This window comes from Meleagris gallopavo, chromosome 1 (genome assembly GCF_905368555.1).
Source record: "Meleagris gallopavo chromosome 1, MGAL_WU_HG_1.1, whole genome shotgun sequence".
In the NCBI taxonomy this organism is placed as follows: Eukaryota; Metazoa; Chordata; class Aves; order Galliformes; family Phasianidae; genus Meleagris; species Meleagris gallopavo.
Genome location: NC_139404.1, coordinates 61399474 through 61422048, shown reverse-complemented (window position 1 = coordinate 61422048; position 22575 = coordinate 61399474). Strand labels below are relative to the sequence as shown.

Sequence of the window (22575 nt, the reverse complement as noted above, 5' to 3'; positions counted from 1 at the left end):
TTTCTGGAATGAAAAGAACACTTTGGCACTGGCTACAGGTCACCGATGACTTGATTGAGCTTATCTGCCCTGTGAGAATTGAATGCTCCCATTCAGGCACCAAGATATCTTGAAATAAGTTCTAATTTTCCCCAAAATAAAAAGCAGTTTCCAGTGTGAGATCCTGGCAGCATAAGAACCTGAATAACCTCCGGAAGGTCTTCTGGCCTTGCACACCAACAAGCTGACTCTTGTAAACACAGAACAAGTAACACAAGAGGACTGCAAACCACTACAAACAGTGCCACCTCCTGGGTAAAACGCACAATTTGGTATTTAAGAGAAAAGTAAAACACTTCCATTCTTGGCTCTGAGATGCTGAAGTGTTGCTTGACAGCTCGATATCAGCTCTGGAAAATGACACTTCAAAAAGAAACATGATCCAAAACAACAACCACTGCCTATGTTTAGCTTAAGTACATTTCCATCCATCACCTTTTTTTTTTTAATGATTTCAATTCTCCAAGTGTTTCCACTCAAAGGACGTTTGTCTGGTTCACCTCAATTCAAAACAGTCTCACACAGAAACCACAGCAGGTTTGTTCTTCTGTTTTGTTTTCCCATGAGCCTACATGTGACCAACTTCAAAGCTGTACAAGTCTTGGTCTTTGGAGCCACATTCTGTGGTTCTGTGCTGGAGAGAGCTGTCTGGGAGAAACCACAGCAGGGAGTGATCTGCATTCCTTTCAGGTGGAGGAGGAGCTGGTGAAGAACAGCAGTGACTGTATACCCTGTCAATACACAAAACTGAGTAACACAGGTGTTTTTCAGAAAAATAATCTATTTTTTCACATTGTGCTCGCTGTACAGAACTTCAAATTCTGTAGTCAAAGTGAAAAGGACACCCAATTGTCCCACTGAAACACAGAGAATTGCAGCTCCAGTTACATGGGAACCTTGATATCAAATAGCTTTGATTATTTAATCTCAGTAGGTTTGGACTGTGTTTTCATTGAATTAATACAAGAGATGTTTTGTTGTGACAGAGATCATGTGTCCGAAAATTTCCTTCTATGTAGTCCTAATAGGTTCCTATTACTGTACTAACCAGTTCCTTCAGAGAGCTCATTAGCATCAGTGCCCTAAGAGGCCCTATACAAGGCATAATTTTCACTTAAAGCCTATTTAGTTACTGTTTAGGTTTCTTAGTATCTGCTGTCATCAAACCAATCAAAACTGAAAGGGTTAAATGAAACAATTTTTTACTTATGTGATGAATAGCAGTAGCTGACCAATAAATGGAACAGGTTCACTGGAACAGGTTGCCCAAGGAGGCTGTGGATGCCCCATCCCTGGAGGCATTCGAGGCCAGGATGGATGTGGCTCTGAGCAGCCTGGTCTGGTGGTTGGTGACCCTGCATATAGCGGGGGGGTTGAAACTAGGTGATCATTGTGGTCCTTTTCAACCCAGGCCTTTCTATGATTCTATGAAATATACCAACGTAGTTTAAGATACCTTTATGCTGACTGAACAGTGTGTTATAGACATAGCAATTTACAGTTCATATTTAGTTTCCAATTTCAAGTTCAAGGGACAATCCATTTTTTCTCTTTCTCTCTTAATGAGGTCATTTTCTCTCCTTTTAAATGTTTCAACCAATTTTACATTTATAATTCAATATGTCCTTAAATCTTCTCTCTTATCTAAATTCAGTAATACAATATTTGCAGGTAAAGAACTACTCAATCAAATTTTTTTTTTTCTGCAAAGTGCTATGTACTACTCGTCTGCTGTCATATGAGTAAGTTATCCACATTCTCTAAGGAGAAAATGTAAATTCAAATTCACCACGTGTCACTTAAATTCCCATATCTACATGCACTCATCAAAGATGACACCTACACAACATGTTAGGTTATTTATACCCAATGGCAAAAGCAAGAAGAAAAAAAAAAGGCTCAACGGAATCTTTTGCAGTTTGTCGGGTTTTTTTTTTGTTTTTTTTTTTTTTTTTTTTTTGTAGCTAAGAAAACTCCTTGACATCACTACCTGCTCAGTTTAAGCATTTCCTGAAGGACAGGAAAAAACCTACAATACCTGAAATATTCTAGAGGCAACAAATGCCATGTCAAGTATTTTCTGCACTTTTCTGACCTGAAGAGGAGACAGTTGAAGAAGTCCCTTTGCCTATCTCAGCAATTTCTTGGTGTCACTTGTGTGACCAGAGGTGCAGGGACAAGTAGAGAAACTCCTTTCCAACATGTAGCCACCAGGTGCCCAGTCCCAGGATGATCATCCTTGCATGGGTGAGTAGCTCCAGGTTGGTGGCCATTCATGGTCCCCTTCCAGATCCACAAGAAAGCAGAGGCTTAAGCCCCTTGCAGAGCCTTTCAACAGCCTTTGCTCCTCCTTCCTCTTTTGTTGTTGACTGAAGATGAAGAAAAAGAGGGGCAGAATTAGTATAATAAATGAAAGAAGAAAAGGATTTTTTCTTCATGTAATTCTTCAGAGAATGTCAAAATATACTGCGGTCTCCTTCCACAGGTTTGTTGAGTGAGCTTGGCATTTCACTTACACATATTGCATTGACTGTTGTTGCAGCTTTTTACATATCTCATAATCTCTGGTTTTCTGAAAAGGAAAAAAAAAAAAAAAAAGGTATTTGAGGAGTTCATGCATCTTCAAATAACCATTTGTAGTCTCACCTGTCCTCTCCCAAGCACATCACTAGAAGAAGTCACAAAGATTCTTGTCATTATTTTGCCCACAGGAGGAATCATAAAAAATTCCCAGTCCTGCTTCATCCTCACCACACCATGCACCCACATTACTTTCCCCTTCACTGCCTTAATTGCAGCCTACAGCTTTTCCTCATGAGACACAGGGCAGCAGCCTACATCTCACTTTCCTGAGCACAAATGGTGACACTAGAGCTGTATGGTGCACAAGGCCAAACCACATGGTCAAAATCTCTGTCTCTGTAGGGCTTCAGGGGGAATCTAAAGGCCCATTATGGTTTTTGCCCTGCCTTTTGACACAGGTTTTGCTGTGGAAGTGGCAGATTTACTGACATTATTTCTTGTCTCTCTCAGGGAGGAAATAAAGTTTCTTCAGTCCTTGCCCTCAACCACCATACAAAGGATGTTCACTTGATTCATGTTCCACTGCATGCCATTTTTTTCTCAGTTATACATCATTCTCATCTTTATCATTCTACATATCTTGAAATCTGCAATTCCACAGTCTTACCATATGAAAGTACTTACCATATGAACGTCATTTCTAATATCAGAAAATACACTTTACAAATTTTCAGCCTCAGTTTAGGGATGTATCAGGTCAGTGAGGAAGGGAATTAACCACCATTAAAGATAGATTTAAGTTTTCTTCATCTTTTCAAAGAACTTCATGCCTACAGAGAACACTTCACTTTGACATAGAATTCTAAGGTTGAAAGATGACTTATCTAAACTACAACTTGCTGCATTACACAATGTGATAAAGGGATTAACTAAAAAGGAACGTCCCGTTCCTATTTCCCACTCATTTATAATCTTGCTGCATTTCTCAGGATTAATATTAGCATTTGCAGGATGTAATAATGATAAAATCTTGTCAAAGGTCGAACTATTTGATTGTTTGATACATTTTAAATGTTCTGATGTAATTTCATTGATATCTTTAAAATAATCAAATAGACAATGGGTTAATTCCCATTTGCCTGTTGATTACGTACTTTTAGAAGTATTTTGACATTTCCACAATGTGATTTGTCAAGAACCACAGTTCCTTTAAGGAAAGGTTTCCCCTACTTGAAAGAGTTAAGAAATAAATAGTAAGTAGAGCTTTGCCATTTCAAGATCCATTTTGTTACCTCTGAGTGATTCTTCAAAATTAAACTTATTTTATCTGCAAGACAGATGATCAGCAATGGCAGTCTTGATCCTTGAGGTTGTGGTAGTGCTACTTTGTGGCCTTATCTGTTTGCATACTGTCCTATATTGGACAATTTATCATTCATAGCTAAAAAACTGCATAAATTGTACAGTGGTTTTACAAGGCTCAGGAAGGGTAACAGTCTATTCTGGAAAATCCCAAACCTGTCATTTTTACGTAGAGGGGGTTTGACTCCAGCCTGGAGGCTTCTGTGTCCTGACAGAAGGAGCTAGTGTGCTGACTTCTGATTTCTGATCTGATTTCAGAGCACTGCCCAAGATTTCACAAGAAGTCATTTCAAAGATATGAGTGTTACGCACATATTGTTTATTCAGTCATCAATGAACTTTCCCTTCTCTGGCACTTCTTTGCCTGTTACAGCAAAGAATAGCCCCAGGGTAACACCACATTTCAACAGGCAGAGCCTCAGATGCCCAGTGACCCAGTGCAGGTCACTTCCTTCAGGCCCTTTTTGCATCTTGCAGCCCCTACATGCAAGATATGCTCAGTGTGAAAGCATAAATCCACCGTTTTTCATTCTACGCACAAGAAACAACAACAAAAACTGAGATCCATGAGATTGAGCATGAGTATGCTCAGTACCCACTGGGCAGAAACACAAAGAGCATCCACTCATCCACTGAAAGGCCAGCAGCCTCAATCAGGTGGCCAAGGATCAACCCTGCTGCTCCCTGCAAGAAGTGCCCAGTGGCACCAGGCTCTTTTTCTCCAGCACCAGCTTTCCTTGAACATTTTGTACCTTTTCACACTGGGTAATTTTCCTCTTATATCCTCTGTCACTGCTTGTGCTGATCTAAATCAGCAGCAGCTTCCTTCTCCACCCACACCCTCTTGCACAGCTCAAGGCTGCTGACTTCCTTGCAGCTTCTTCCTGTAAAATGACCTTTTCCATGCTGGCCTGGCCGCAGGCACCTCAACCCCATGTCCAAGGATTTTAATTGAGAGGTGTGAATTTGATGCAGGTCTGGGACAAGATAGAGGAGAATATCTTGTTCTTCCAAGCTCTGCTCTGCCCGTTGTCAATGCAGTCGTGGGGAGAAGCACTGGCCCACATTTCTATACTGAATCAAACTACATCCCACGGGAAGCAGGGCTTTCAGTCATTAATCTGTTTAGGAAAATAGCAATTACTTTAGAGCACTCTTAAGTCTGAGTGAAAATCTTTGTCTACTTTGGAGAGGCAAGCCCAGCTTCCATCCTACATATCTGTGCAAAAACCCTGTCAAGGTTAGTACTGTTTCCTTCAACTTGAAGTTCTGCTCCACAATCATAAGAAACAGAGATGTAAGGTGGATGAGATAAGGAGATGTTTCTGTTGAATGGCCCACCTTTCTACTTTCTATTTTATTATCATGACCAAACAAATGACAGCTGAAAGTGTCACTTTCCACATAGGTTAAAATGGCATCAAGGTGCTCAAGAAGTAGCTTAGATTACATAGTAGGAAGATTTACTTCACAGAGTAGTTAAGCAGACTGCCAAGGGAAAGTGTGGAGTCCCCATCTCAGGATGTATTTAAGAGACATGTGGATGTGGCATAAAGGATGTAATGTGGTTTAGTGGTAGGACTTGTTGGGTCAGGTTGATGGTTGAACTCGATGTACTTGAAGGTCTATTCCAACTTGAGCGACTCCATGATTCCATGATTTGCCTTCAAGCCCTTGTTCAGTTTTTTACAGTAGTTATGCTTGTAAGTTATGTTGTGTTTTTATTTATTTATTTATTTAATTTCAGGAGATTTACCTCAGAAACACTTATTTTCCAGTTCCTTCACCACATTTACATCAGAAACCTCTGTTACCTTTTAAGTTCTCTAAAGCATTTATGACTCCTGTGCCTGTTTTCACAAACAAGTGCAAACACCACTGAGCCTGATGAATGCAAGCTTCAGCCTGGTCAAATACAAGCCAGCCGTGTGGGAAACTGCACAAAGTCTGGGCTGAAAACGAATTGCAAAATATCTCCAAAGGGCTATCTGAGGTCTGTTTGCACTTGCAAGGAAAGCACTGCCCTCTATGTACAGCTGAAAGAACAGGCCGTGTTGTCAGGAGAAGCTCCAGCAGGGCCTTCCGCCCCTTCAGGTGGCCACATCTTTGGGCACACTGTGTGGGGAAACATCAGTGATAACTATTTGATAAGTAACTCTTGTAAATTACAATTATACTTGAAATAAAGATCAAAAAATATTTCTTCCTTACTTTCATGTATAATCTTTAGATTGACAACATATTGAACTTTTAGAGAATACATGTGTGGCTGCATATGTTACATAAAATATACATGTTTATTCTAAAATAGTCTGGTTTTTATGTGTGTATTGAAACTGGGGATATTGAAACAGGGGACTATCTGAATCCGAGGATGTGTCTGCCAGAGATGAAGCAGAGAATCTGTGCATTTCGCTATGGCTCTATTCCTATCTCACAGACCCTTCCCCTTAAGACTTGGTAATCCCAAAACAAACCCATAGAAAGGAAATGAAGATTTACCAGAGCCTACAGTTATCTCTCCAATCTTCTTTTGGCTTCACCTTGCTTCTCAAGGACCCTGCTACCTGTGCTAGGTTTCATTTGCACAGTGGCTCTAGCACAGGGTATCCCAGCTCCTCTGAGGGGACTCCATGGCTGCGTTGGGAACTCTGGTAGAAAGACAGGAGGTGCTTTTCTTCACCCTGCCACTGTGTGAGGTTGTAACTGCAGGGCATGGAATTTCAGCACAGGCTGTTTTGCCTAGCACTTCATCCCATGCTCCAAAAGCTATCCTTGGGCTGTTTATCCAGTGCACACATTAACTCCTGTAGGTGGACACAGGGGCATTCAAGGTGACTTTTTTGCAAAAACAGCTGAGGTCTGGCAGTTTTAAAATCTATATGCAATGCAGTCCCACTCCTCCCATGGTCCAATTGTATCTGGAAACAAAATAAACTGACTACAAACCCTGACAATAAACTCTGTATCTCCAGTGCAAGGGCAAAGTGACCTGGGAAGGTTTAGTCTCATGTTCTTGGTTGTTAGCTCTGTCTTCATTACTTCTGAGGTGCAATTTCTCCTGCATATGAGCTCTGAGTAGCCTTGAGCCTCCTGGCATTTCCTGCTATGTCATTCAACAGAGTGAAGGACAAAAAAGGAAGTTTGTATTCTTTATGCAGAGTGACCCTTGATGCTTTATTTCCACACACCTTCCAGGCATGGCAGTTTTTCATAGGGCCACAGTGAGTCTTCCCCAGCTGTGTGTCTCCCAGACAGTCTTGTAAGCAGCGACCCTGCATTTACACAGTGAACTACGTTACTACTAGCTGTTAATTCGCAACCTCCTTTCCCATGCCTTGGGGCTGACCACAGAAGTTGATTCATCCTCTCCTCGTCTCACAAGCGCAATGTTTGGGACCAGAGTTGATATGAGGCAGCTGTAATTTTGGATCTGACACCCAAATTCTGTGACAGAGCTGTGAAAAGCCTTATTTGGAACCTTCTCTCTTTGTTTTGAGGGCTGCCTTTGAACTCAGGCTCCCATGCTAGGTTCTTGCCCAAGCTACACCAGCAGATGCATAAGGAAGATTAAAGGCCAGGAATCCTCTAACCTCAGAGGGTGCTGATTCAGGACTTCGAATACATTTAATATGATGATCGAAATAGTTTATGCTTCAACTGTGCAGACCTCAGGGACATGCAGTTTTTGGGGACCTGCCATAATAAAGAGAACCAGAACTGATCTCTGTGTTTCTTAATCCGTGTCATGAACTGGGGCAGTCCTGAAGCAAGCAGAGCACTCATTTTACCACTTCTGCTCAGGGACAAGTACCAGAGAGGAGAGTGGAGAGCTCAGGGTGACTGCAGGGTTATAGCAAGATGCTAAATCTGTCATTGCCAGCCATTGTTCTTGTCTGAAAGCTCAGAAAGCCAGTTGTTGTGGTCAGATCACATAGCACGTTTTCTCTTAAATCATCTCTGTTCTCTCTGAGGTGTTCCAGCTTCTAATACAGGAAATTAGGTGCCCAAATTGTTAGAATTACCTTATTCTTCATCAGTATTAAACATGCAAGTGTAGCATGCACTTCTGGCAGCACCACAATGGGGACTTGACAGCTCCTGATTTCTAGCACCTTAGGGAACACCATGCCCACAGACATGTTCAGTAGTTGAGTCATGCTGCTGCTGGAGGTGGGGCAGGCTCATCACCTGTGGGAACTGAGCGGCCCTTACCAGGCAATTTATGTTTTCAGATAAATCCAGACCAAGAACAATTCAGAAATTTTACTTGCTAGGGGAATTTATCCCATACTATTTAATTCAGCAAACAAAAAACAGAGATTTCTTTTTATTGACATCCAGACAGAAAAGATTCTTAATATATATCTCAGCAATTCCCAGATAAAGGATAAAAGGATAAAAGATAGCAATCCTCCAACTGTGTAGTCTCACCATGGGAACTTCCAATTACATCTCAATTCCTCAGTGATTCATTTCCTTGAAGTATTTTAAGAGTAAGCATCCCCTCCCTGGAAGCATTTAAGGCCAGGCTGGATGGGACTTTGAGCCATCTCGTCTAGAGGGAGGTGTCACTGCTTATAGCAGGAGGTTGGAACTAGATAATCTTAAAGGTCCCTTCCAACCCAAACCATTCTATGATTCTGTGATCACTGCTGCATGTGTGACAAGGGCCCTGATCCCTGTTAGAGCTGTTTCTCAAGATTTTCAGAATCCCTTGCCCAGCTTGCCATCATCAAACATGGCCTGAAAAGCTTTTTGGTCTTACAACTGCCATGGCTCTCCAGCCATACCACGTGCTCTCCTGGAACACCATGCAGGCTTTCAAACCAAAAAGTTCTTCTGTACTGGTAACTAGGCACCAGCATGGTAAGTCAGCAGAGAAAAGAACTAACTTTATTATTTTTTAAGAGAAAATTAATATATAGAATCATACAAATAAGAGGTATACAATAAATAAATAGTCACATGGCAGGAAAGAAAAGATTTCTAGATGAAATAATTCTAAGGTCCTTTCTCCAGTTGAGTTTATCCTGCACTTCTTTTCTGGGGAAAAAAAAAACAACAATAAAAACTGAATGCGGAGGTTGTTGATGGAGTCCCATTCTTCATTGAGGAGCATTTGCACACATCCACTCTAGCTTGCAGATGCTGAGCTCCATGGGCAAGGCACAGCTTCTGAAAACATTCTGATAAGTAGCTACTGGGGATTTTTTTTCATGTAAAACAAGAGATATGCTGTTTGTCCCCTGCAGAAAAAAAAGGAAAAAGAAAAAGCAAAACTAGCATGTTTGAAGATCTCACTGATCTCAGTTGCAAAAAAACTTCCAGGTTTGTTCCTGCCCACCTTTTTGAGATTTAGGTCATCTTAAGTGGCCCCACCCAATGCTCCTATGGCAGCATGCTAACCTCCCTGGCAGCACTATGGCTTATAGGAGGAAGTCTCTCTCTCCGTGCTCATTTTCTTATGATTCATTAACATACAAAGCATCAAGGAATCCTGACTGATGTACCTAACACTAGTCAGGATCAAGGGTCAATCACAACAACACCACTCCTACAGCACCATTTGTGAGCACCGCAGGCTCCAGGTACAGTCAGTATAGTTGTCTCAAGTAACCAGAACACAAGACTGCTCCCTATATACTCCAACATCCCCAGCTCATGACAGGCAAAGGGCAATTCCAATCGTTTGTTCTCCCCCTCTTTGCTGCATCGTTTTGCAGACCCCAGAGTGGCATTAATTAAAAACAAAGAGGCATTTCCTTACCAGCTGAGGTCTGAATGCCCATAGGTACTTTTAACATCATCCCATGACACCTGAAGTAAAACACAGAAGGTAAGGATGATAAAAACTCTTGAGATGGACATAATGAGATACCAGCACAACAGTCCTCATGACAGTGATACATCTGCTACTTTCAGAAGCTACAAATATTTTAATTAAACAGTTAATCACTCGTGATTTTTGAGGAAAATCAGTTCCTTTGCCTCTTCTGGAAAAAAAAAATAGCATTACACAGAGCTAGAGTACATAATGTAGGGTATACAGTCAATGGCTGCTTGTGGAAAATGCAAAGCAGATCCTGAGGTCCTGAGCTAAAGCCATCTTGCCCTCAGCTCTGAGTATGCTGTAGAAGAGGAAAGAACTGCACAGCACTCTGCAGAGTCATTTTTCTCTCCTGGTTCTCTCAAATTAGCAGTCAGTCAGACTAAGTGAGATCTAGAGGACTGTCTGGAAAGCTACAAAAGAAATGTGGATTTGTCTCCTTACCTGTTCAACAAAAGAATCATTGAAGCAATACCATTTGCATTCCGTGAGACTTCGAATATAGGCACAGTAATGTCCACAGCTAGTTGATCCTGAATGAGCAACAACAGCAAAGAGCTCATACTGCCAGGCAGCCTGTAAAGAGGAACTTTCAGTAAGGCAATTTTCATTTACCACTGCTGAAAACAAGCAGCAACCAGGACAGCAAGAATGTGCATTTCATAAGGAAAAGAAAGATCAGACTGACCCTGAGCATCCTGCCTTTTATAATATTACCCTCAGAGATCTGCCTGCCAACCGTGGACTAGCAGCCTCCCTGGAGATTACAGGAATATAAAAAAGGCAATAGGACAGCAAAGAGGCAGTAAAGGGGTGACAAAGGGGCTACACTGCATCCAAGCACTGCACCAGTGAGATTTTGCTGTTGCCACATTTTCCCTTGTTATTCTCAATAAGGGGAAGAGATCTCCAATGTGGCAGATCACTCAGCTGCTTGGCAAAGCTGCCATCTTCCTGCTAACCTCAAGGTCTGGATTTGGTCAACTAAATTGACAGTGTTTAAATCTTTTCTGTAGTATTTTTAGACATGGAAGAAAGAAGTTATGCTCATTGCTCTCAGAATAAATAAAAAGAACCATAAAGCCTGTTTTTTGGCTTCATGGCAGAAAGCTCCACTTAGTTATATTACCTTTGCAGACAGGAACTTGAATAATGCCTGAACCAGTCAAAACAATTAGATGTCAGACAACACCAAGCACAGGTAAAGTCTGAGACATACATTTCTAAGACTGCTTTGAAATGAAGTCCGCACTGTTCTTATCAAATTCAAGCTAAAGGCAGAAGAAAATCTGACTCTTTTAGACTGGGCATTAGGATTATCTCACCTTCTCATTGTCATATGCTTGGCACTGCTGTTCTGTCAAGACTGCACTGAAATCAAGGTCTTGTGGGAATGGCAGACAGTTGCTAATTTTGTGGATGTAAGCTGATCTTCCAAAGCAGAAGCGCTTTAGGTGTATGGTCAGAATCTGTGGCAGGTGGACCAGCTTTACACTCTGAAAAGGAATAAATAATGAAATTTAGAACCAAGGAGCAAACCCAGGAGAGCTGGGATGGAAAAAGCCATTGCCACAGAATCACAGAAAGGCCCAGACTGGAAGAGACCTCAAGGATCGTGAATCTCCAACCCCCCTGTCATAGGCAGGGCCACCAACCTCCCCATTTAATACTAGACCAGGCTGCCCAGGGCCCCATCCAACCTGGCCTTGAACACCTCCAGAGATGGGGCATCCACAGCCTCTCTGGGCAGCCTGTTCCAGCACCTCACCTCTCTCTCTGTAAAGAACTTCCACCTGACATCCAATTCTATCATTGCCAGACAGTGAATGTAGTGTAGCAGCCCATCTACAGAGATGTGATGATCAGGTTTCTCAGCTTCAGCTTGATCAGCACTGAGCCTTGCGTGTCTCATTGGCTGCTTCATTTCTCATCTGCTTTCCTAACCCCAGGTGAGGGGGTTATGGTAGCATTCCTATAGCTATTCCCTCTCTTCACTAACCCATGGACTGAAAATTATGGCATTTAAGATGCTTAGGCGACCACATCAGCCATAGCACAAAATACAGATGGTGTAGCATGCTGACTAGCACAACAAAAAAACAGTCACATTCAGAAGAAATTCCCCTCTTGCACAACTTGTCTGTGAAGATTAATTGGAGTATTTTTTTCTGTCTGCTGGGTTGGCTGTACTCTTCGGTGACAAAATAACTGCTGCGTTCGTCACCTCTTTAAATCCAAGCACCACAATACCACTGATAAACTGGATTGGGTCTTGGGGAGGTGAGTGGATAGTCAAGCACTGTGCCTGGTGAGGAGAAGCAAGCCAGCTTTCTTGTGACATGGCTGTAGAGGATGCCACACTGTCAGCTCACTCCACCTAGTGCTGCCTTTGTTGATAGTACTGCTGCTGCCATGACTGCCACCAAGACATGTATGCACTGTGGCCTAGGAGGGTGGACCAATCCTGAAAACATCATGGAAAGTCCCCTCCAAACCTTGGGCTGAGGCACTTTTCCCTTACACACCTCTCTCTTCAATGCACTTGCTTCTGCATGAAACAGCTAATTCATCTGCTGGCAAAGACCAATACTGTAAACATGATGCAGAGCCCAATGGAGAGAAGGAGAGAAAAGAAATCACCCTGCACTCTCCTGCTCTTGAAGGTATGCACAGCACCAGTAACATATTCTTGTCTACCCCTAGGTGGCTTATATTAAAAGCCATGATAGCATTCTTTTGTCACTAGAGCTACGTTCACGGCAGGGATCTTGCCATATGGCTTTTACCTAGCTGACACTGATATGCCAAAACAGCTTTGAATTGTTGATCTCTTAAACTTGTATGGTTGAGTTCTTTCTCCATTTTTCCCAGTCCTAAAGGGATTTCTGTATATAAGAGATGTATGGAGAAATACTTCTGCTTACCTGCCAAAATGGTGTTTTCTTTCCACAGTGTTCACAGAAACACATGTTGTGACCACTCAACTCTTCTGGATGGAAAAAGCACTGCAGGCATTCCTCCTAAGAAGACAGAAGAACAGTTTTCTTTCATTTTATTTCCTTCCTGCAAGCTAGATTTTTATTTCAACTTTGCTTCATGGGCTGCATGTAGACAACAAAGCTACAGAAGGCAATTTTTAATTCAAAGGAAAAAAAATCAGTTTTCTGTCCTTTACCATGAATGAAAGAGTGAAATCAAGTACTGCTAGTCAGTTTGAATTGTTCTGCATTTTTTTAGTGTTTAGAAAGATTTTGTCTGCCTTGCGTTCATCTGTAAGTTAGACTTGCTCCTGAATAACTAACTGCACAAGCAGTTACAAAACGTGATGTGTCCAGCAACCTGTGGACTAAGCACTAAGTGTCACTGTAAAACATGCTCTTCACAGTGACATTAATGCATTTAATTTTTTAGCCAAAGAAAACAGAGGAAGGGTTTGGTCATTTCAGCACATATAGGTACGGTATGGAAAAAAATGGTTTTCCTTCTCTGTTTACTTGAGCTCTAAAAACACAGTTTGTTTGCCTTCACAGGAGAGTGTCAGAAGCAAAATAACCCTTATTCTTCTACATACAAAGATGGAATTTAGGAAGGAATGCTGCAGTAAGAAGATTCCCTAGGAAGAAAACTGGGCAATGCAGAGCTGGGAAATTTGACCAAATTCGGAGAGCTGGACTGATGTTCACTCTGACCTACCTGCATTTAAGTGCCTAATGACATTAGATGCCTTAATTTCCAAAGGCTCTGTTCACAGTGGATTAGGACTGGCAACTTTTGTTTAGCATTGGACCTTGAAAAACAAAGAGCCTTTAAGCTGGGACACTCAAAACCAAGAGATTCAAAATCACTAGTGACTTTTGAGTGTGATCTTCCTGAGCTGCACTTCCTTCTCTCTCACCATCTGAAGTCAGCAAACTACACTGAATGTGCATTCATATGTGTACACATCCACACGCATACACTGTGTCAAATCATTTCTATTGCAATGTGACCAGGACAGTTCTAAAACAGACACTTGTTTTGTTATTTCAACAGGTGAAAGAGCATCTTCTTTACATTAAAAAAATATATATATATCCACAAAGTATCAATAAAATAACATCAGTAGAAACACATTGTTTTAAACCCAATTTTAGAATGAGTGTGAGTAACAAATAACTGTGTGTCTTTCAAACAGGACACATATTATGCTATATCTCCCTTTTCCTACCACAGCCCTGACATTTCATCAATTTCTACCCTTGCAGTGAGTGAAAAGTGAGACTGGATTCCAGATTCAGCCCTTACCTATCATGCATTCAAATGCAATATCATACCCCTGGCATGCAGCCTAGTACAGGATCATTCCCATTGTGTTGTTTTTCTTTGATAGCGCAGCACTATGGCAAATTTTCTATGAAGAGACAATTCCTAATATATCTCCTCTTTCTTAGCTCTGGGTGCAATTACACTAATTGAAAAAGTAGAGTACTGCATGGCACAAAAAAGGTGTTGATACGTGAAGGTATTTTACACCATCCCAAAGCCTCAGTGACTTTGAAGAAGGCTCCTTTATCCTGGAACAGCAGAAAGTGATCAGAATAAGGTCCAGTTGTCCACTGACTCTTGAGACCTCCACTCTCTATTTGATACAGCACCATACAGCCACCATCACTTCTTTATCTGGATATCAAACAGCAGTACTGTTTTAACAGCAAAAGAACACTGCACCGGGCAAATGCAGTGTGCCTGGTGAGAGACTAACACTTAGAGAGGGCACTTCACTGTGGTAAGTAAACTCTCACAGATACACATCACCATACAGTGTAAGTCTTTGAATCCTACAGAGTATTTAGTCAACAGCCTTCTCAGAGAGGAGCTTCAAAGATTTTATTTTCTTTCTCCAAAATTAAACAGACTTTTTTTTCTGGAGAACTTTAAAAGCCCTCAAAACAAGCAAGAAATGGGAATGAGAAAAGGCCCCAGACAATCTGCAGAGATTCTCTAGACGAGTACTGGGAGACACCAGTCCTACAGGGAGATGCCTCTGATACTGAATAGAGAGGGATCTTTCAAAGGTAAGAGCACTATCACTGAACTTACCAGAGTCTTCAGCATGTGAAAGCCAGAATCTAGTAATGAGACTGGAAGGGTTAACATGCTGCTGTTCCTTTTTGTTTCAGAAGAGCATGTCTGACAGGCCAGGTGCTCCTGCACACTGATGGTGTACAAATCACTCAGCTTTTCAACCTGGAAGAGGTAAAAATGGCCAAAACAAGGTTTGCGAAGAACACATCTGAGGTATGTCCCTCTGTGTGTGGGAAGGGACATGCCACTTCATGAAGTGTTGGTACTTCAAGGCTTGAACCCAGATCTGATGTTGACTCATGTGGACTGGACAATTCCCACCATTTAAAGGAGAACAGCTCCTTCTCCTCACCTCCTAACAAGAGGTGAGAGACATCTCCTACAAAAGGACAGCTGAATGTCTGCTTTAAATGCAATTTTATTGTTCTGTTTGGAATAGTAACAGGAATCTGTCTTGTGTATGAGCAGAAACTATGATACTGATTTGAGGAACAGACACTTTTTTTCTTATTTTATACCATTCTCTTTGGAGGAACTGTCATATACATAACATACCAAGAGTTACCAATAATGAAATGCACGTGGCTGACTCCAAAAAATGAAGGAACTGTGTAAAGACCTGACAATTAACGCTTACAGAAATTTGGGAACTAAAGACATGCAAGTTAACTAAATTTGGTGTTGTTAAAAGATCAGTCTTATTGTTTATTAATAGATTTTCCTGTTAGAAAGGAGAACCTGGCATGCTCTAAACAGAGGAACAATAGAAGTGTGATTAAAACCAATGAAGTCTATGAGATCAAGATTGTCCACATTTAAATATGAGAGGGAATATTTAGATGGGTGATAATTCCAAGAATTTCATTTAGGATAATTAACAATGAATGGGATTTTTCTTGGAGGAATGGAGGAAAGAATATATGGCAAAGGCCAAAGGGCCTGGTGTTCATTTCAGTGATCATCCTTACCAGCTCTGGGTTTTTCATCTGTTTCTTTAACAAGTTCCAAAGAGTCAAAAAGAGTTGGGCAGCATCATACTGTACAAACACTGGACAAGCAGAAAACACAACCTCAATCAGTATTATCAAGAGTACCAAGCATGTTTTCCACAGATGGCAAAGATAGATTTGTTCTTCCCCATTGGAATGTGTGTTCTGTTCCATTGCCACTTTCTACCAGGGACAGAGCTTACTCTGGAGACAAGCTACAGTGTCTTCTCGTGACCTGAGCAAATAGTGGGAAAAGATGGGAGGGCTCAAGTACCCCACTGAACTGCCCACTGCAAGAGGAACGTCTCTGTCAGTAGGACACTGAGCCTAGCACATGCCTATAACCTACCAGAGGTCATGGAGTTGGGCATCTCTCTTTAAGTGAAACAGAGAAGGCAGAATGCAAAACCCCAGAGGGAAAAATTATATAAATAGAAGTACTAAGGTTAGCTCCTTCCTTCATATAGGTCTGGGCTGGTTATCGATTTTCCCTTCCAGAATTGCCATCTTTTGGCTTTTATACAAAGATCAGAGTATTTGTATGCAAAATACCATCCATATTTGTACATGTAATCAGACCCTCAGTATCCCATCCCTACTGGTCACTTGTGCAGATAACTATTTCTCTCGTTTGTGTCCATGTCCAGATGGGAGGGTAGGTCAGCGAGTTCTTCTCTTAGCACTTATAACAAGGAACAGGAATAGGATCCTTGGGGATTTGGGTGAGCTCAGTATCTTTCTGACATGATCCCTTTTTTCTAATAATAGCAGCTCTAGCACTGTTATTACAATAGTATAGCAAGACAAATCAAGTCATAAGCCATCCACTCTATGCCTTTCACAGCCTTTTCATTCTGTCCAGTATCAACTGCTCAGTCTCAACTGCAGGCTGATCATCTTTGCATCCTTTGGACACCAGCAAAGTAAATCAGAAGTAAGACACAGCATCTCACTCATGACAAGAAAGTAGCTGTAAAGATCTACATCATCATGTACCTACTTCTTGCATTTCTGAATCTCTGAATGAGATGCCAAGGTCTGCACTGCTTTCCAGTGCTTGATAACAAACATTCCCAGTCTGCAGGCAATGGTGGGCTTGAGAAAATGGATGCTTACTTGTCACTCCATGTGCTAAAAGACAGATAGCAAGCTCTCTGGGAGAAACTGCTTTCTGCTTTCCATGCTGCATCTTCTCCAGCAGCAAAAGCATTTGGTATGGGACATTCTTCCTTCGTGTGCCACACACTGGCACTGAGATCCTATAAGGAAAAGTAAAATCAGTGGTAACCAAGCAGCACAATGGAGGAATATTAGATATCACACCAGAAGGAGCAGAGGTGGATGGCACAGATAGCAACTCAAGAACCACAATGGGCACGTTTTCAGCAAAATAAGGAAAAATGGGAAGAAAACATCTACACTAGCTCAGCCTACAGTGCAAGCTGACAGTTCTAAAGCAAAGGCTATGATTTTAAGTTGGCCCATTTCTGAATAAGGGGTAAACTGAGCAGGACTTGCAGTGTCTTCTGTGCTCTGAAGCAATATTATCTACAGCTGGTTTCAGAGCTGCTCTTGCCTTACACCTTTCCTTCATTTTCAGCATACACTCACAATTTCATGGGCAAGTATATCACAATTAATGAATGCTGAATATACAAAAGATAAACAATTTCTACTATATGCCAACTGGGAAGCTCTTTATCCTCTCTAAATTTATTACAGTCAACATGTTTTTCTATGTCTTTCTTTAAATAATAATAGTAACCTTCAGCCTACATTATTTTGCTTTTTTAATGATATTTATCATCCCTGCACACCTGTAACTTGTCTCCTTCCCTCTCTGCACACTGATGAGCGTGTAAGAGATTTGGAGAAAAGACTGAATAGGAATGATCCACTTAGATGCCTAAAGCTCCAGTGAACTGAGCAAACTGGACACCAGTGTTAAGGGTGGCAGACAGAGAAGCAGAAGCCCACATCCTGCTCGCAAACAAGTAGCAAGCACTATCAGCAGAACAAAGCAGCAGTTTATTTGCTCTCTGCTACCACATTATTCATCTCTATCAAGAGTTAGCCAGGGCAGTAGGGGCCAGAGGCTATGGATCACCAGGATGTATACATTCATGTGCTTACAGTTACAAGGATAATAGTGGATATGGTTATACATGGCACATCCTTTGATTATAATGTGCTATGATCACACCTGGGACAAAATCATATCCTGCTACTGAAAAGAAGTACAAATCATAAAGACTCAGTTCAAGCCTGCAATGCCTCAGTGTGCAAACATTACATGAGAGATGACTAACAAGTAAGAAAACTGCAAGTTTTGACTTTGTAGGCCCTAGTCTGTAAAATAAGAGGCACTGCAAGATAGAGATCTTTGTGAGTGAGCTGGAAGTACTTAACACCTCTTAATGAATCAGTCCTTCAAATGTATGCTCCATATGAAAGAAGGACCAGAGACAGTGGGACAACAACAGAACTATTTCAGGTAGTTCAAGCAGGCAGTACCTTCGCAGTATCTTTGTGAAGTGTATGTTCATGAAGAACACTTGGAGCAGAGAGTTCAGACAGCAGGTTTGTCCAATATTATACAGTCCAACAGCTCCTGTAGGCACAGGAAAAGATGAAGTGAGTCCAAAGACAGGTGACAAGAAAAGAAAGCGATTTAAAAGATAGAAAAGTCATCTTTGTTCATACTCAGCCATTCAGTGCACAGCTTCAACATCTTGCTCAGACCTCAGAGAGGGTCCAGCCTACTTTCCTCAAGCAGATAACATTTGGTTTTTTTTTTTGACAACTGACAGGAAAAATCCAAGTCAGCCTGAATTATAATACTCAGATGTCTCCCGGTTCCCCTACTTTCAGTCTTCTCATAACACACTTAAAATAAATAGATACCAAAGGCTGCCTGCATGATAACACACTTAAAATAAATAGATACCAAATGCTGCCTGCATGAACACTTTTATTCAGCCTTTTAAACAGCCAGGCCTATCAACAAAATAAGGAGCTGCATGTGAGGACCACATGTTAAGTGTCTACCACACTAGCTAACTCACAGCTGTGTACACTGCATACAGAAAGAAAGCGTATTCTGCGCCCCAAAACAGTACTAGTAAATGATCAGAAAGGAAAAGTTTGTCTTCTGAAGTCAGGAGAAAGGAAATGGAACAGAAACTCAGAACAACTGTGAAACATCACAGCCAGTGGTAACGAGAGATCTATGTGATAAACAACAGAATGTACACCTGAAATACTGATGGCAGCTTTTAGGGAGCCAACCTACTGACACGGCATAGTAAGTAGGACCTACTGTATGGTTTAAATCGATAGGCAATGCTGGCTGTGTATGGAAAAAGGCTACTGTCTAATCATTCTCAGCTGCAATGGCCAGTACAAGGAGTTGGAAGGGGAAAAAGCTCTGAGATCCTCATGTAAGTCCTTATCAAAACCCAAACTGGTTTCTTGACAGTGCAAAATGAGAATCATCTGCACATTCCTCAGTAAAGGGGTAAAGGAGAAAACAAAGCCCAAGAACAGAGAATGGAACAGAAGGCATTAGAGACAGAAAATATGCATGCAAAAAGTAGACAAAACTTGATTACTATTTTTTAAGTCTGCAGCTCCAAAGACTGATGGTGGCCTCCAGTCTTCACTCTTTGGCACTTTGTCTTCTTCATAACTTTCTTCTGCCTTCATGGTCTCACTTGGTGACCTCTCTAATTCCTTCTTGCTTTCTTGATGCTCACCTCTTTGGCTCATCAATAATATCGTATGTACAATCACAAAAGGACTGCAGAAGGAGATAGAAAGATCAGAAAGATAGGGAACACCCAGAAACATACTATTTCTATTCCATATTTTCATGATGAAAATGATAGAATGTAAATAAAACTTGTTTGATTACTGCAGTAGTGTTTGATACATTTAAATTATTGTGGGCGTGGTAAATGGGCAATATATCAACAAGGTAAAAGACACAGAGCTTGTTGGCAACTGCACATCCTGACTTCTCTCTGTGACTAAATAAATGATCCCCTGGTTCCACAGAAATAGCTCCACCTAACCAAGGGAATTCTAGATGCACCTACGTGTTCACGATTCGGTGAATAATATTATCGTTCAACTGTCAGATGTTGAAAAACTCCTCAGGTTAGTAACAGTAACACCAGAGTATTCAAAGGAGAAAATTTCACCTTGCCTAATCTTTTGAGCTGATAAGCATTTATTTTCTGGTTGGGCTGTCTACATTGTTTTTAAGCACACCAACCACAACTCTACTGTGGCACTTTGTATTTTAATTTTTAAAGGCACTTCAGCACCCAAATATCATTTTCAGTCCACGCTTCTTCAAATGATCACAAAGGAACTGTTTAAGCAAGAGAACAATTACAATGCCTTGAATTTGAATGAACCATTATTCTAACAAATCCTTATGATTCAACTGACACTTTAAGTAAAACTCAAAACAATCACTAAACTAAAAAGAAATTAAAATCACAGTGTCCCACACTCAGATCAGATCACATCATCAAATTTGCTGAATAATTTTATTTGGGGGAAAAAAAAAAAAGAAACTCAGAAATTGAAAGATAGAGTCAAGAAGACTGCATTTTATATGAAAAAGCAGGGATTTGAGTAGCTATTCAGGAAAAGCTAAACTGGATTCAATTTCTTCTTTTGCAAAACAGTCAGAACTGCATGTCTCCTGGAAAGTGGTTTAACCAGGCATTCAGGATTCTGAAATCCCATCCAGAGAAGGAGTGCATCTTTGTGTGCAGCAGAAAATATTGGGTTTATTTGTGGTATATCAGCAAGAGTGTGAGTAATGCCATCAGCCAGTGGGGATGTAGGAGGAGACAGAAAAGAGGGAAAATAATCAGCAGAGAAGAGAGAGCTGAACAGCAGCTATGCGTGTGCTGGAGATGAGGAGAACTGCAAGACACAGCTTTTGGTAGGTTTAAGGGTGGGTGGTATGAACAAGCAAGCTCAGAGCTAGGAAGCTTTGAGTGGCTTGAGAAATAGGTAGAATGACACTAGTGTTGGAAGGAGCAGGGATCTACAAAGATGGAAGGATTTGGGTCTGTTGTTTGATGAAACTCTCCCCCAGGCACCCAGGCCCTGCTAACAGGAATCCTGGCTAAGGACAAGACCTGAACTGCCTTGTCTCAGCTATTAAAAATACAGTATTCCTAAGATTTACACATGATTTTCCTTTTTCTGCATAAATGTGTAAGAAATCTGGTGAATGGGCAGAGGACTTGGGGAGCAGACTTCTCTCTTAGCCCTGATTTTTCCCCTCTTAATGAAGGGCAGGGTCCCTTCTCTCTTTCCCTGGTAGATGAGGGGGGTGACTCAATACCACATGTGGCTTAGATGAGCCAAGTGACCATGCTAACTGCAGGCAGACAGAAGGCAGCAGCCACGTCTGCTTCCACCTTTCACCCATCATCTGCAAGCTCTCTTGCCCAACCTCTCAGTCAGCTTAGACTCGTCCCTTTCATTCTTAATGCACCACAGCCTATCTGTCCCCTCAGGATTCTGACTCTCCATGATAAATCCCCACGGCCCCTTTACACCTCCATACCACAGTCCTCTCAGCCCCAGCATCCCTGTGGTCTTGCTGCCCCTTTGCCACTCAAGCCCTCTCTGCCTGAGGATGGCCTCTATCCCTGGTCACTATTCACCCTTCCCACCATCATCACCCCTTCATCATCATGGGATTTGGGCTCCCAAGGGGCAGACAGTGGCTCCGGGAAATAATGGCCACCCCAAGAAATTGATCTAGTGGCCAGTAACCCTGCCCACAGCAGAAGGCTGGAGCTCGATGATCTTTAAGGTGCCTTCCAACCTAAACCATTCTAGGAATCTATGGCAGCCTCGAGGAGATGATGGTGGCCCTGAGGTGCAGCTGCAGGGCTGAGAGATGGACTCGAGCACTTCTCTTGACACGGCGGAAACGGGACTTCATACTCTGCTGAACTACGTGCTTGTTCAGCTCCCTTTTTTTTCCTTCCCTTTTTACATATATTTTTGTTCATTAAAGAATATTTCTGCTGAGCCAGACAAAAGCAACCATTGCAGCCGCTACAAACGCCAATTATTGGCACCCCTTTGACTTCATGCCCTCTAATTAGCACAGTAAGAGCTTGCAGTCAAGAAGTCCCCGACACACTACGCGTGGGATCGCCCTACTGGCGCCCTACGGCTGAGGCTCTCCGTAGGGACAAGCAGTCGAAAAGGCTTCCCTACCAGTTCCTGCAGGATCAGGAGCGCTCGGAGCCACGGCCGACCTTCAGCCTTCCCCCGGGGCCGCATACAGCCGTAACGAGCCAGGAAGGCGAATCAACTCTCACCCGCAGCGCGAAGGGCACTTCGGTCCCGCGGGCAGCGCTGAGGGAGCGGCTGCCGCGGCGGCGCTGCCTGAGAGAGATTGCCGCGCTCCTCCCGGCTGCGTCAGAGGCAGCGACCAACGCCCGCAAAGCAGCGGAGCTTTCATTTCCTGCTTAGCTCTGCCCCCAGACAGAAAGTGAAACTAAGCTCCAGCGCAGACCGAGTGGAGCTGCTGGTTTCACTTCCTCTCGCTGCCAGGGGCGGACGGGGCGCAGAAGTAGGCTGCTGTGAGGTACAACGTCTTTTCCTTTTAGCTACAAAAACAAGAAGAAAGCTAAACTCTTAGGAACGCCCACAGCAACCTACTTATTTTAAATAATCCCAAATAAGTTACTTGCTTAGAAACTTAATGCATGTTGCAACCTCAAA

General features: G+C 42.1%; 1 protein-coding gene across 2 annotated transcripts; it reads right to left on the bottom strand.

Moving 5' to 3' along the window:
* Positions 1-8188: 8188 nt before the first annotated feature.
* On the bottom strand, positions 8189-22292 carry USP18 (ubiquitin specific peptidase 18). Of its 2 annotated transcripts, none has more exons than XM_085230634.1 (11): positions 22066-22292; positions 19419-19606; positions 18322-18418; positions 16924-17066; positions 15787-15866; positions 14834-14980; positions 12679-12774; positions 11080-11250; positions 10199-10330; positions 9695-9744; positions 8189-8970 (listed from the first exon to the last, which is right to left on the bottom strand). In XM_085230634.1, coding segments are annotated over exons 2-11 (1074 nt in total). In that variant the 5' UTR covers positions 19576-19606; positions 22066-22292; the 3' UTR covers positions 8189-8969. The 2 variants fall into 2 exon arrangements, with proteins under 2 accessions (XP_085086760.1, XP_085086754.1); XM_085230628.1 differs by having other exon boundaries at positions 8189-9173; positions 22066-22291.
* Positions 22293-22575: the final 283 nt, after the last annotated feature.